General features: G+C 40.9%; 1 protein-coding gene across 4 annotated transcripts; it reads left to right on the top strand.

The window, feature by feature from the left end:
* Positions 1-77: 77 nt before the first annotated feature.
* Positions 78-15,403, top strand: CAPN10 (calpain 10). Of its 4 annotated transcripts, none has more exons than XM_031603514.2 (14): positions 78-3,261; positions 3,361-3,428; positions 3,514-3,719; positions 5,514-5,645; positions 5,890-6,086; positions 6,720-6,937; positions 7,456-7,597; positions 8,045-8,211; positions 8,769-9,052; positions 9,511-9,713; positions 11,392-11,647; positions 11,960-12,159; positions 12,694-12,739; positions 14,506-15,403. In XM_031603514.2, the coding sequence occupies exons 3-14, from the start codon at positions 3,576-3,578 to the stop codon at positions 14,533-14,535; spliced, it is 2,019 nt and encodes a 672-aa protein (XP_031459374.1). In that variant the 5' UTR covers positions 78-3,261; positions 3,361-3,428; positions 3,514-3,575; the 3' UTR covers positions 14,536-15,403. The 4 variants fall into 4 exon arrangements, with proteins under 4 accessions (XP_031459374.1, XP_031459373.1, XP_031459375.1 ...); XM_031603513.2 differs by having other exon boundaries at positions 3,361-3,437; XM_031603515.2 differs by lacking the exon at positions 3,361-3,428.
* Positions 15,404-15,481: the final 78 nt, after the last annotated feature.

Raw genomic sequence — 15,481 nt, 5'->3', positions numbered from 1 at the left:
AGACACATGGAAGAACTGACTTGGTATGTTGTCTTTGTTTTGTCCTGTTCTGGAGTACAGCGTTTAGGGGGTTGGGAAGCTATTTAAAAGCTGCACGGCATAAAGCTGGAGAGGTGGCAAAAATAAAAGGGAATATTACCTGTTGTTACTGCAGCTGGCATCAGATCAGCTGTGTGTTTGTGTATGCATGCATCAGAGCAGGGAAATGCTGTCTGGACCTAACTGGCTGTTTTGTGACTGAAGAATATAAGATTTAAGTTAGCATTTCTGCTCCCATCCGTGTGAGAACACATCAGAGGGCTATTTTCATACAACTTGTTCTCTGAAACACAGAGAAATGCAGGATTTGTTGAGTATTAAATATTCTGTTTGTCTTACTTCAGGTACTTTTGCTCCTCCCATGAACTGGGAGTGTATTTTTATTTGGAAGAGGAAAAAAATTGGAAGCAAGTTTTTGGAGATAAGCCTTCCTTTTGTTGACATAAAATAAATTAATGCTTCAAACAACTTTTTATTTTGATGTGTAATACACTTGACGTTGAATGGCAAATTAGGCTGAGATTAAATAGAAACTTTTATTGCCTTATCTATGCTGGGCTCATTTCTTATCTCTTAAAGTAAAATTAATACAGCAAAACTGTTCTGTTTAAGCAGATGCCAAGAGATAGGGTTATTCTCCTTATTTTTAAAAATGAAAGCTATTATTTCATTTCCTTGCAGCCTTGAGCAGAGTGAAGTGTGGTCTGGCAGTATCAGGTGTGGAAAAACTCTGAATAACCAAACACTTTAATAAAATGGGTTATTGCTAACTTTTTTTTTAGCATTTCATTGCCACATGGATTAATGTAAGTATAATTCCTGTTAGCAACACATATTACTCTGTTAAGCTTATATCAATCATTTTGTTGCCATGGATTATTACAGGATCCCAGCTGTGCACTCCATTAACCAAGAACAACATGTCAAATATTCTCATTTAACCAGTTTTCTCATGGTCTCACACAAAGTGACCTTGGCCATTGCCCTGTCTGGATAGCACAGGGCTTTGTTTGCCTATTCTAAGCTCACTTCACAATTCGCTTTTGATCAAGTACACATGTTCAGTCTGTTCTCCCTGCTTGGATCTGTCTAGAAAGAATGTCATACATTCAATAGTAATCAGTGACATTTATTTTCACACATTTTGTTACAGACTGATAACAACTTCAAGTCATAATGACCAAAACATCAGACTTGGGGTACTAAAACCACAGTATGAGATTTATCAAACCACAACCTTCTGATACAAGATTTGTTTTTCTCTTGGGAAGACTCAATTTAAAAGACACTGAATTGTTGAAAATCCAGGAAGATTGTCCTAGATTTTAAGTATATGCACTTATAATGGTGCATAGAGAAGCATCGTCTTCTTGCTTTAATTCAGGCACCTTGTGCTGCCCTGCTGTATGGTAGCCAGCAGGGAAGTTTGGAGCTGTGCTCTGTCTCCTCTGCCCTGCTGTCTTTATGGAAAGAGACTGAGCTTGTCTTCCCAGTAGCTGAAGAGAGCAGTGTGCTACCAGTCTTGTGTGGTATGGAAGAAGGCTCTGAGTATAAAACTCAAATCTTCTCTCCAAAATCTCCCTTAAGCAGCAGTAGGACATCCTGCACCATGGCTCTGACACAGCAGCAGCCACTGTCAGCTTGGCAGCGTTGTGGTGACTAAGCCTGTCCCTTTCTAAGCCTGCTATCAGGATTCAAAGAACTGGAAGAGTTCCCCTCTGTAATTTAGAGGACTTATGTGTGTCTCAGTTTCCAAACCGCACATACATTCAGGTCCCTTTTAGTGGTCTTCCTGACCTTGAACTGCCTGAAATGGAAAATGAATGACAGAGGCGAACAAGAAATTGATTCGATTCCAAAACTGAGGGGAAAAAAAATCATGAAAATACCATGTCAAAGGATAGGCTTTCTCTGCATGGAAACGAACTGGCTGTTTCACTGGATGCAAATCCCTCTTAACTCTGAATTTCCATAGCAACTGGACTTGGCCTATTGGCATCTGCTTTTCTGGAGGAAATATAAAGCACCTGCATCAAGTACTCTGAGAAGCAGGCTGACAAAAAGGTAAGTGTCGTGTTGTCTTACAGCATTCTAAGATTGTTATCTAGATAAGCCCTTTTCTGCCTTCAGGAATAGTTTAATCCAGCAGGATTGCCAAGAGGCAACACAGAAAATGGCTGCTTTTCTCCCAGAGAGCTTTGGGTCAATAGGGCATCACACTGCCAGCTGTATAATGGATCCATTTGACTGCCTGCTGCCAACACTGCAGCCAGGGCAAGGGAAGCACGTCAGATGTTTTGCAGACCAACATAACTTCTAGAAGACAAAGATAACAGCATGATAAATACAGATCTGTGTTTAGATCTGTTCCAGGTAGCATTCGCACCGTTACAGAAAGCGGTGCTAGCTGTAATTTAATTACATTTACGCTGTTCTGTGATCGCTGTAGCCTAAAGAAAGCAGGGAGGGTGAAGTCGCAGGGATGAGATTCTCTCTGTTCCTCAAACAGAGGCCCATTTTCCCCATTAGAGCCCCGTCTGTGTCTGTGCCTTGCAGCTGTGAGCTGCAGACAAGGGGCCCTTATTGCCTGCCGTCGTGTTGGTGCCCGAAGGGACACAGCTCAGCTGTGGGAAGCCTTTGTGGATGACATTCTTACAGCCCTGTGTGTGCAGCTAGAGCGTTTCTGGGTCAGCCCATCCCCGGGCAGCGCTGCCCGTGGGGCTGAGTGACGACTTGCGCTCATTTCTGACAGAAGCGAGCCACAGCAGCGTGCTTTGCGGCTCTCCAGCCGCCTCTGTGCCCTCAGGTAGGCTGGTGTCACCAGCGGACTGGCATAGCGCTGCTCTTTGGTCAGCGCAGCATCCCCGCGCTGGCTCAGCAGCCTGTTTGCACGTCTTTTTCGGGTCACATAAGGATGGAAAGCCCGAACGTGACCACAGGCGGCAGGAGGACCCGCCCATGCCCTGAGGTGACGGGCAGCACAGCCCGCCCTCACCTCTTCCCGCCTCGCTCCCCGCAGCGCCGCGAGGCCCGCTGGGTACCACCCTGTCCCTCAGGGGCAGGAGGCCGCGGATTGGCGGAGCCCGCATCACGTGCCCGCTTTCCGCCTTCCCATTGGTCGTCGCCTCAATCCGTTACCTCTGGGCTGAGGGGAGAGGGCGGAGGTGTCCGGCGTTGCCCAGGGAACGGCGCTCCGGGCATGGCGGCGGGGCCTGCCCTGCGGTGAGGGGGGCGGGGAGGGCCGCCGGGGGAGGGGTTGGGGGAGCCGGGGTGAGGGGTGTCTGCGCGGGGGAGCTGAGGCCTCCTCTTGTTTCCTGTCAGGTCGGGGAGCCCCGGGAGTGGCAGCCGGCGCTGAAAGAAAGCGGTGATGGCGTGGCTCGGGGAGCTCGGTGGGAAGAGTAAGAGAGCCTTTCCCTTCCTGGGCACCAGCGCTTCTTCGTGGTTTCTCAGTTACAACGCTCGTTTGCGTTCTAGGGTGATGCTCGGAAACAGAGTCTTGGGAACAGCCGGCAGAGCCGCCTGGGATTGCGTTGAAAATGCTGGGAGAGACAAAGCAGCTGACGGTGAGGAGAGAGCTGTACACGGACCCTGCCTTCCCTGCCAGCGACACCTCCATATTCTTTGATTCCTGCACCCCGCTCACCCGGTTCAGGGGTGAGATATCGTGGTTGAGACCTCAGGTGAGTTCTGAGATAGAAAAGCCTGTGCTTTTGTGTAGTTGTGATTCCAAATTCCTGCTACAACTTCAGCATTCCGTGGTACCGGTAGAATTTGGAGTATTCTACTGTAAGAGGAGGGGGGAATGGCTGTTTACAAGGATGGATATTGATAGGACAAGGGGGAATGGTTTTAAACTAAGACAGAGGAGGTTTAGGTTGGATATTAGGAGAAAGTTTTTCACACAGAGGGTGGTGAGGCACTGGAACAGGTTGCTCAAAGAGGTTGTGGATGCCCCATCCCTGCAAGCATTGAAGGCCAGGCTGGATGTGTCTCTGGGCAGCCTGGTCTGCTGGTTGGTGACCCTGCACATAGCAGGGGGATTGAAACTAGATAATCATTGGGGTCCTTTTCAACCTAGGCCATTCTATGATTCTATGAAATACATTTCCTTATACAAATTACGCACGTATCAAGTTGCATATCCATGTCATTTTCGTTTCTTCAAAATGTTGTCTAATTGTCTTGAAGAGAACCAGGTTGTAGTGTTTGTATTGATCCCTTTGCTGTTGCTGAGGAAAAATTGTGCTTTGATAATGAGAATGAAAATGAAATGACAACAAAAAACAGTTTTAATTATTATTGTTTTTATTTTTAGGCTGTTCTTGTCATATTGCCTTTAAACTAATATCTGGATTTTGGAGTAAGCCATATGCAAGCTAAAAAGTGTAGGATACATTTCCATAATACCTTCAATATAAATAAAATATTTATGATCCCCTTTCAGTACCTGAAGGGTGGCTATAATAAAAGAAGAGGAATGGTCTCTTTAGCAGCATCTGTTGTGACAGGACAAGGGGAAGTGGTCTGAAACTAAAAAAGGGGACATTTATGTTGGGAATAAGAAAAAAGTTGTTTATGTTAAGGGTGATGAGGCACTGGCACAGATTGCACAGGGCTGGTGGTGCTTCACCCCTGGAGACACTCAAGGTCAGGCTGGATGGGGCTCTGAGCACCTGATGGAGCTGTAGGTGTCCCTGTTCAGTGGAGGAGGTTGGACCTTTAAGGATCCCATCCAGCATCCAAATGGTTCTGAGTATGGAAAAGAATAAAGCTATAAAAACATAATGAAGTGAATTTGCTGCCCTACATCCGGGGTGGTTGTAGAACAGAGATGGAGCTATTGTTATCAGATACAACTAACAAAGAAAAGATTTTTCAAGCCCAGTGAGCAGCTTTGTTTTGTACGTTGTACCTACGTTACTACTGAGGGCTGATCAGTTAATTGCCAGTGCTTGCAGGTGAGAGAAGAACCATTTTAAAAGCTCACTTTCAGATCAGATTGAGTACTTCAAGACCCTAGATTTGTAGTAATCTCTTTCATTAGCAAGCAATCCATATTTATTTGCCCTAGAAAAGGTTTTTCTATCATACAAGTTTGGAGATTCTTGGAAACTGAGGAGTGCAGTGCAAAGTGAATGGCATCTGTTCTATCCCAGTTGGTCATATCTCTTGCAAGGAAATCGTGATTTCAGTTGTCTTTTACTTCTTGGTCCTTCTGATGTGGTTGCACTTGTGATGGTATTTGTGCCATAAAATCTATATGAGAACAAGTTTTTCCTCACATAAAGTACCTGTAAAAAGCCACAAGATGGTCATTGTAATTGCCTGGTTGGGCTGAGTCTGGAGAAGAAATGTAAAAGGTAAAAGCTCCATTATTTTGAGAGAGGCCTCTGTGCCCTCCAGTTCTCCAAATCATAGGCTTCCTTAGACTGTTGTGCAGGGTTCAACTTCAGTTTCCCTTCTTTTAATTGCAGGACATTTGCTCTACTCCTCGGTTATTTTCAAACAATCTGCAGGATGTACAGGTGAAGCAAGGAATCCTGGGAGACTGTTGGTTCCTTTGTGCCTGTGTAGCTTTGCAAAAGAGTAAATACCTGCTGAATAAGGTATAGAGAGCTTGTTTCATATTCCAGATTTTTTTTTTCCTGATTTACATTTATATTTTGCTTATTTTTTTATTCCTAAGCCACTATGTAAATATCACTTTTGTTACACTTAGTTTTACTGCATTGTGTCTTTCTTTTTGCATTTTTTACAAGGGGTTGATATTCAGCCTAATTTAAACTAATTTTCTTTATTGAAACAACAACCATTCATTATTTGTCTTGATTTGAGCTTTTTGTCCTCTAGGTATTCCCTCCAGGTCAGCCCAGCTGGACAGATGAGTTGTATCAAGGCCGTTTCACCTGCCATGTCTGGCAGTTTGGACACTGGGTGGAAGTAACCATTGATGATCGTTTGCCTTGCCTTGGTGGTAAACTCTGTTTTTCCCAGTGTCAGACAGAAGATTTGTTTTGGCTTCCACTACTGGAAAAAGCTTATGCAAAGTATGTGAGCCCCGTAATTGAGGGGAATGAAGGGAGGTAGAATACTTGTCTGTTTTACCTTCTGCTTGCTTCGACATCTGACTTGGCATAGTCATAGTTTTGGGCTTAGGTCTCTATGTAATTCGATGTAAAGGATAATGGTTGCCAGTTTTTGCTATCCATGGGGAAATGTAGAAAAATGCACTGACATCAAATGTACAAAAGAACCTGCAGAGAGGATGGTGTGGCTGCCAGCAGAGGGCAGAAAAAGCCTTCATACTTAAAGTGGTTTCTTCACACCTTGTGCAGAGTGAACAAAATTAAATCATTTTAATCCTCTTCCTAGAGGAGGAGGAGGAACAAATATTATATGCAGTAAGCAGTTATTATATTGTGAAAGCTGATGTGCAAATAAGGTACAAACATCAAGGCTGAAGCAGTTTCTATATAGGAAGAAATGAATTGTAACCCATCAGACATCTCACTGGTTGATGGGTTTGTTAGGTGTTCTTTAGATTATTTGTTCTGTAAAGTAAATTGTGGATTTTCTCTTGCTTACTTGGGGATGGGCAGGGTAGGAAGGACACAGGAACTTTGTTTCCTTAGTTCTGCTGTTTGTAGAAACATTTTCTGTGTGTGTGTGTTTTCCTGTAGAGTGCATGGATCTTATGAGCAGCTGTGGGCAGGACAGGTGGCAGATGCTTTGGTGGATCTGACTGGAGGCATTGCTGAAAGATGGGCCTTGAAAGAGCCTGCAAGAAACACAGGGAAAGAGAAGTCTGGCATGGTTTTGAAGAAAGAAGTGTTTAGGAGACTAATGGTTTTGAAAGAGCAATGTGTGATAAGCTGCTCAGTCCTCGATTCCAGACAAGGTAACAGTGAAGTTAATCTAAAATAAATTTGATGTTGCTCTGAGCACAAGACAGCCAGCCATTGCACACTGCTGACTGTTGTATTGTGTGAGCTGCATGGTGTGATTTTGTGTAACCTTGGATAAAGAAGGATTTAAAGATGTTGTTAGGTTCAGGATAGAGGGGTTTTTTGGGAGGTGCTTTTTATGTTAGATTTGTGGGAAGTTGTTAAGGTTCATTCTCAGAGCAGATAACAGAAAAATCACCCAAAGCCAACCCCAAAAATAGTTAGAAAAAATCACTGAGGGTTTATATATACTTGAGATCAACAGGGAGTTAATATGCTTTAAAGTTTTTATTTGTCTTATTTCTATATAGTTGTAAATTTTTTTTAATGCTGTTTTAATACTGATCCAATAAACAATTTCTTTGTTTTGCTCTCTTTCACAGAATGATTTAAAGTCTGTCTTTGTGAAATGATGGTCTGGATTCTTTTATATACATTCTAATTCTAGGTTGTTGTTATCTCTTCTATTCAGGTGCAAGTGAGCTAGGAGAATTTCATGCTTTTATAGTGACAGATATGTTGAATCTTTCTGAAGTGTCAGGCAAGGAAATCATCCTCCTACGAATACGAAATCCCTGGGGAAGGCGGTGCTGGAGAGGTCCCTGGTGTGAGGGGTGAGTAAGTTTGTTCTGCTTGTCTGTTTTTTATATTTATGTAGGTTAACACGAATAGGAGAAACTAGAATTGATGCCAAGTAGATATAAAGAGAGATGTTTTAAAAGAAATGCAGAATTGTTGTTAATAATTCAGATGGCAAAATAGTTTGCAGGTAGTTAGAAGGAAAGGACAGGCCCTAGGAGCTTATCTTGAGAAGTGTTAGAATATTTAGATTGCTGTTTGTTTCCAAGTTTTCTTTGAAATGTTATGATTCGTACTTTAGATGATGCATCTCACTGACCAGCACGTTGTATCCAGGAAGCATTCTTGGCAAGTCTGTGACACTAAAATGAAGAAACCTCCTTGTATTGTCCTGCTATGCAAATCTGCTATAAAGAACGAAAGATTGTTATGGAATTTTTATTGTGTAAAGAACAGTGTTTTAACTCTTGTCTTATGTGTAGTGGTGAAGGATGGAGCCAGCTGGATCCGATGGTTGCCTCCGAACTCCTCTCACAGATCCAAGATGGAGAATTCTGGGTTGATGAAGAGGAATTTTTCAGAGAATTTGATGAGATTACTGTGGGCTTTCCAGTGAATGAGGAAGGACAACTGCAGAGCCTGTATACAGGTGTGGTATGAAAAAACATCTTTCTTGTATGGATAATATTAAATCAATGGGATAAAGTGATTTGAATTGCAAATAGCTGTCAAGTAGACTGTAATTTCTCTGTATCAGTCTTTCCCTCTCTTCTATACCTGTAGGCCTTTTCTGTCTCTATTGCTGGGAAAAATAGAGGGGTGAGAGGAAATTGAAGGTGTTTAGAAGAGCCTTTGATACTCTTCTGAGTTCTAGATACTTGCTAGTTTGTTGAGAGATGAGCGTTCTCTAGATGGCTATTGTTCTGCAGAGCTTTGAGATTCTTTTTTTCTTAGTAAGATACAAACGTCAGATTTCTGAAACCAATTTTTTGTTACTTGTAAAAGTCATGTCAGTCTGCCATTACCAGTCATGACATTCATTTTCAATTTTCTCAAAATCTTGTTCATGAGTGTTTACTGAGAGAAAGCATCAAGGCTACCACACCGTGTTTTTTGGGGCTGGGAAATCTCTGCCATATATTTGCTGGATAAAATAAATGACCTCTGGTGTCTGAAGTTTGCACCGTGTTTTTCTTCTTTTGTTAGAGAAAGTCCTGTATCACTCTCGGAATCTGTTTGGATCCTGGGTGAGAGGCCAGTCTGCAGGTGGCTGCCGTAACAACAGCAGCTTCCCTACCAACCCTAAGTTCTGGCTGAGAGTCTGTGAGAAGAGCGAGGTGTGCATTGCTCTGCTGCAGAAACACAGAAAATACAGTGCTGACTGGGCTGGAAGAATTAAAAACCTGACTCGCTTAGTAGATGAAAATCTGTCTTTGACTGAAGGCATACAGGGGAAGAAATATCAGGCTGTGGGATTGCATGTCTGGAAGGTAATTTGGAAGCGACATATTTCTCTTGCAAGTAGTTTTAAGGCACTATTGAAACATCTGACTAAAATAATTCATTTCTTACAACAGTGAGAAACTATTCCACTATTTAAACATTTTCCACATCTGATTTACGTTCTGAATATGTCACAAAGTTACAGTCTGTACAGCCTAGGTATGAACCAGCACTTGATTTTACTCTGTGAGTGCCATATAGTGGAATGTTTGGGATTATTCCAAACTAGTGAATGACAGTTCAGGCTGATCACTTAATGGCTATTCCAAATTTTGCTTCTGAATATTAATGCTTTCTGTTCCTCTTTGATAATCAGCATGCTGCTGATACTCTCTTTCTTGTTTCATTTTGTAAATGTAGGTGTGTTTAAACAGTATTTGATTGCTTTTATTACAAACTGCTCATTTTTCCTAAACCATTGTGCATCATTATGCATCTGTTCTAGGTGGAGAAGAAACGATTTAACCTTCCAAAGACCCTCTCTGCTCCTCCAGTTGTAGGTACCGTCTGCCATTCCTATGACAGAGAAGTGCATGTATGCTGTGACCTTTCTCCTGGGTACTATCTTGTTGTTCCCAGCACTTTCCTGAAAGATGCTGTAGGGCATTTCTTGCTTCGTGTATTTTCTACAGGAAGAATCTCTCTCAGGTATGTTTAAAAAGAAGCAGAAAACTTCTTGTGGGCACGAACAGATGCATGAAGATACATTTGCACAGTATGAAAATGTTCAAAGTGTTTCTGAACAGTTGTGCACAATAGCAAATTATAGTATAGTTTTCTCTTTGTTTTTATGGAGGCATTCTTCCATCTCCTTGTTTTTTGGATGAAACAGCTCTTACGTGTAATGACAAAGTGTTTAAAGTATCACACATCAGAAGTAATGAGATTTCTTAGTGTTAGGAAAAATGCAGGTGTACCACAGAAATTATCTTACCACAGTGGATGATGGAAAAGAGCTGTATGTTATCATGTGTAGTGGAAAAAATGTTGGCACACATACTGACATTGCCAGGTGTACAGCACTTTTCAGGGTGAGCAGTACAGTTTCAAATGCAGATGCAGAGTCTGCAGTGGACTCGGGTGATATCATACTTGTAGCTCATCTTTGCGAGGACAGGTGTGAAAAATAGCACTGACCTCAGTGCTGTCTTGCTTAGTTGAATGAAGGGTTGTGTCTTGAGTTAAAGCATTCAACCCAGATGGTGGAGTTTGCAAAAATACTTGTAAGCATCACTCCATGTTGTGTCCTATTTGATATTCCCTTGTAGCTTGTGATAGAAATTAAGTCTTTTATAATGAACTTTAAAAAGCGTTTTTTTCTGTGTAACAATGCTTGCTGATCCAATGTGAGACATCAGCAATGTCAGTCCAGTAGCTTCAGATCACTTACATACTTTTTTCTTAACTGTAGCAGATATCTCAACACTTCAAAGTCAGTTACTCATGAGCAAGTCTGCCTTGGTGACCACACACCTCAAATAAATGCATATGGAGACATGATGATTGAGTCATTGTGTGGTGAAGTTGTATCTTCGTGCAGTAAACCTGAAAAAATATGGACGTGTCAATTGCTTGTGCCTGATAAGCATGGAGGCAAAATGTACCACTGACAAGGTGTTTAAAAGCTATTCATATTTTTTTTGATACTTCTGATAGTGCACTAACAACTCATATGCTCATGGACAGAAGCTGGCAAGTCACACTATAAAGTCAGATCATTTACTCTGTAGAATTTAGAGGCAAAATATTATCAAGCGTTAGGCTGAATAAAGGTCTGCAAAACAATGAGGCTAATTTTGCTAATTTTGGGGTATAAGACATGGGCTTGTGTTGGCAATGTATTTTTCTGAATGTACAGCATCTGCAGAGCACTTCAATACAAATGTCCTCTCATCTACTGCTGTTAAGTGTAACACTGCTAAGTCTGAAACAGGTGTTGGATGTGAGTTAAAATGACAATCATAGGATATCAGAACAGCTGTTATGTTCTTAAGTGAATGGAGGATTGGGAATAACTTCAAGTATACCATCTGTCCTTATGCTGAAATGTTGTTTTGGATGCTGTGGGACTGGTGTTGATAATAAATGCCAAGTGATGCTGGGCAAGATTGAAATAGGTATTAATGTTGCAGTGATCAGGTCAGCAGGTAAATGGTAGTTTCTGACTGAAGATGTGGTAGATGTACAAACAAACAATGCAGTGTATGCTTTGGACTGTGTTCCTGTAAGTTTATGTAATACTGATTTATTTCTGTGAGCTGGTTTTTTAGCTTTGTGAAATCATACATGTTCTGTTGCATTTTGTTTTTTTTCTTGTGTTTGATAGTGAGATAAAACCACCACCCACAGATGCTGCTCTTACTGAAGAACTCCCAGTTGGTGAATGGGAAACGCTGCAGCTGGAAGGATGCTGGAAAAATGGACAAAGTGCTGGAGGCAGCAGGAACTTCCCCTCCTTCTATATCAATCCCTGCTTTCCTCTCTCCGTTCCTGCAGGACCAGGAAAAAGCAGTGTGAAAATCACTCTCCGTCAGCACTGCCAAGACAGCAAGTGTCGTCCAATAGGTTTTCATATCTTCCAGGTAAGACTTGTTTGCCAGATGTAGGCTTAGTAGAGTGTGAACTCAGAGTGAGTCAGTGACACAAGGCTTTTACAAACATTGACAAATATGAAAATCTGTGTGTGAAACAGATAAAGTGTGCTCTTTTATTTATTTTTTTCTACAGCACCCAGCTGACTTTATTTTCAGAGAATGTTTACTCTATAGTTCTGTGCATAAGGTTGAGCAGAATTCAGAGCAGAATACATGCAGAACACATCTTACTGTGGTACATCTGGTACAGGTATACCTGTGTTGAAAAGATAAGCATGTTTTCATTCTTTTTTTTTGCAGGTACCTAACAGCAGTTGGAAGCCAAATACTTCCTCTTTTCTGCACTTGGAGCCACTGGTGAGCTGTGTACCTCACTGCTATTCACAGGAAGTAAGCCGACTGTGCAGGCTTCCTGCTGGAAGTTATGTAATTATACCATCTACGTACCTGCCCAACACAGAAGGCAGTTTTACAGTGATCATAGCAACCAAAATAGACAGGTAAAAATTCGCTGCTTTCTGTTTGGATCTACAGTAATTTTTAGTACGTGTATTGCAGGATGTTCAGAAACTGTAACTATAGTTACTGTCACTTCTGAAGAATGAAGAATCTTCATTTTTCCTTTTCAAGTCTTTGTAGCAAGCACTCCTACCATCTTTGACTATGTTGGAAGAATGACTGAAGTAGCAGTGTGGTTGATCTTCTTGCATCAGTTGCTGAACAACAGATGTCTAGGTTCAGAGAATATGTGCTGACATGACTCGTTGTCACCTATATGCAGTTACTTGGATTTATGCTGAAAGCTTAGTAAGCTTTTTAACAAACAACATTTGTTTGTGTATGAGAAGCTGCAGTGAGTTCTTACGCCTCACTGAGTGATAGCAGGTCTGACTCAAAGTTTGTAGATTTGATAAGATTGTGTAAAGATTCCATGTGGATAAGGATGTGGAACCATGCCTAGAGTAACAGTTAATGTTTGCAAGATCCCTCAGTGCTTTGTGCAGAAGTGTAAATGTACTTTTGGTTTTCAACAGGAAACGCATTCACAGCAGAGAGACACTTGGACAAGTATTGCAAGAAGTAAGTGATACAACTTTAATTTGTCCTAATGGTGACACAGAGGAATAATCAAAGTTTATGTATTAGATAATATTTGAGAGTCACACATCAGTGGACTGGACTTTGAATATTCTCATTTACTTGCTGCAAACCGGTAATCAAATCAAGCAGTTAATCTTCTATTTGTTTCTCTACCAGCAGAGTAGCAGTAGTTAGCAACTAAGAACATTTATCTTTCCAGTCTGGTCAGATACGTGGAAGTTTATGTATGACTGTTTTATAAAGCCATTATTTACTCCTTGAAGGCCTTCCCCAGTGTGTATCTGTGCCAAAGTGTCTATGGGAAACGGGGCTGTCAGTGAGGAATAACTGGTTGGATTTGACCTTTGCATTTGCTTTCAAAAGTGTTAACACTTGTAATGCATTTTGATGTAATTTGTTTCTTTGAGTTACCATAGGTCTACTAGATTTAATTAAATATCATAATCTTCCTCCACCTTGTTGGCTTTGATACTAATACTAATATCTTGGATGCCCAATTTAGAAATTCTAATGATAGCATATTATTGAAAAAAAATAGAGAAAATACAGCAAAAAGAATAGAAGGGGCAACCCAGAGATTACCTTGTGCCACAGTAGTTTAATTTCTTACTGGTTTCCTCACAGCCTGCATATCCTTTCATAATTCTTGGCATACAGACTTATCTATTAAGAACTAATACCACATATTTAACATTTTGATGACTGTATTTTGCTTAATTAGGTATGTATATATTATTCTTGAAGGGGTGGATGCAAGTGCTGACTTCCTACTGCATACAGAGTTTTAACTGAGTGTGGAGAGAAGAACTTTGAGTGTGTTTTTTAAACAACTCTTTAATTTATCTGATGTGTTTGCTGGATCAGAGGATGCTCTGGACAATACTCTGCTTATTACTTGAGATCACAACCATCTAAATACTTGTCTATTTCTCTGTGAAACTTTCATTAAAAAGAAGTCTTAGGAAAAACTCTTGGCTTGCTAGTTTTCTGGAATTAGGTCATGGTGACCAGTGGTTACATTTTGTCCTTAAAACCACACAAACAGTATGGATTTTGTGTGCTTCACTGCAGTGGGTAAAGATCAGCATGTCCTCTTGGCAATTTCCTCTTGGCAATTGCTAAGCTAGTATCTAGGAGGTGAAGTATGTATTGAAGTTCTTCATTACTGTTGTTTTGGGAAAACAAGATTGCAAGGCCATTGTTACAGAGGGGTTATATTTCAAGATGTGTTTCTTGGATGTTCCTTGAAAATGGAGGGACTTAGGCAAAGAGTGCTCCCAACACCAAGGGAACTAAGAGTTTAGATTCTTCAGGGCTTCAAGACATGAAAAAATTGGAAATAAGTGGCAATTGTAGTTTCCTTAGCAGTGATAGAAGTTAATGTCTGAATCCAGGACCCTCCAAGAGGTTTTTCTAAAGCCTGGATTTTAAATCACTTGTTTTTTTCAGAGCTGTAATCTCTGGAGGAGGTGGCAATCTGCCTTACTGAGAACTTGGGCTGCTGATTTCTGTCGTGCATCAGAATAGAGCTGAATGTTGGTGTATTTTTTGTGTTTATGTGATTTCTCATTACTGACACTACAGGATTTACAAGTTCTTAGTTTATTAAAATGCTTCACGGACAGAATTAGCTCTTAGTCCTGGTTTTTAAATCTTTGTTTTCTGTTTTACTTCAATTCCTTATGAATTTCTTTCTCTCATTTAATAACTTTTTTTTTTTTTCTGCCCTGATCATTTTCTTGTAGGTTTCATTTACAACTGTGATGAAAAAGTGATCTGGAACTCTCACGCTGACATTTTGAGAATCATGGGAAAGCTGAGGAATGCACATTTCTTGCTGGTTTTGGTTTGGAATGAGACAAAGAGAAGAAATTTATAGCCCGGTTGTTTTTCCACTGGTAACAACTGTCAGGTCTACAGCAACTTTTCTGTAAAAATACCTCCTTTATCGTGTACACTGTAAGCATATGTTCTTCCCACGTGTTTTAGAACCAGCATTATACAACGGATCTTCATCATGTACCTCAGTTCCTCACAAATACAGGTGAAGAATATGTGCATGTTTTCACTCAAGATGCATTTTTAGAAGAAAACCAGGAAATTCTAGTGCATAATGGAATAATATTTTAGGGGAAAAAAAATCAATCAGGAGACCAAAGGGTGAACACAGCAGAAGTAAACTGGAAATCTTTTTCTCACGTAGGACATACCTCAAGAACCATCAGAATAAACTGGAATAGAGCAAGTCCAAGCTTGTATCCTACACTGCCAGTCATACTGCAGAGCACTTTACCGTGGGCCCTTGGCTGCACCGTGTGAGTGGTAGGGTGAAAAGAGATTTTTTTTGTGAGTTTTCCTTTAATGAATCCCACAAAAGGTGGAGATAAGACTTGAAAACTTTTATGAACTGCCACATCAGACTGCTTTCATAAATCTGTGAGAATGTGTTTTATGCCAGGTACCTTCTGCCCTCACTGCAAGAGATCTGAAGGTTGAGAGATTTTTTTTTTTCTTGATTTCTGTTAGAAAATATTTCTAAATCAAGGAGGATTTTTTTAGATGTTATATTTTCCTCAATAAAATTGGAGTAATGTTTAAAAGTTTTAAAATGTCTTTTATTAAAAAGGTAGAAATTTATCTGTGGATGTCAAGTCTTTATTTGTTCTGCAGTAGCAAACTTTACAGCGTGGTAAAGCCATGGGATTCTCAGCACGTGGGTGG

This window comes from Phasianus colchicus, chromosome 10 (assembly GCF_987193195.1).
Source record: "Phasianus colchicus chromosome 10, bPhaCol1.hap1.1, whole genome shotgun sequence".
In the NCBI taxonomy this organism is placed as follows: domain Eukaryota; kingdom Metazoa; phylum Chordata; class Aves; order Galliformes; family Phasianidae; genus Phasianus; species Phasianus colchicus.
Note: the sequence above shows the minus strand (reverse complement) of the source record. Positions and strands in the feature narration are given on the sequence as shown.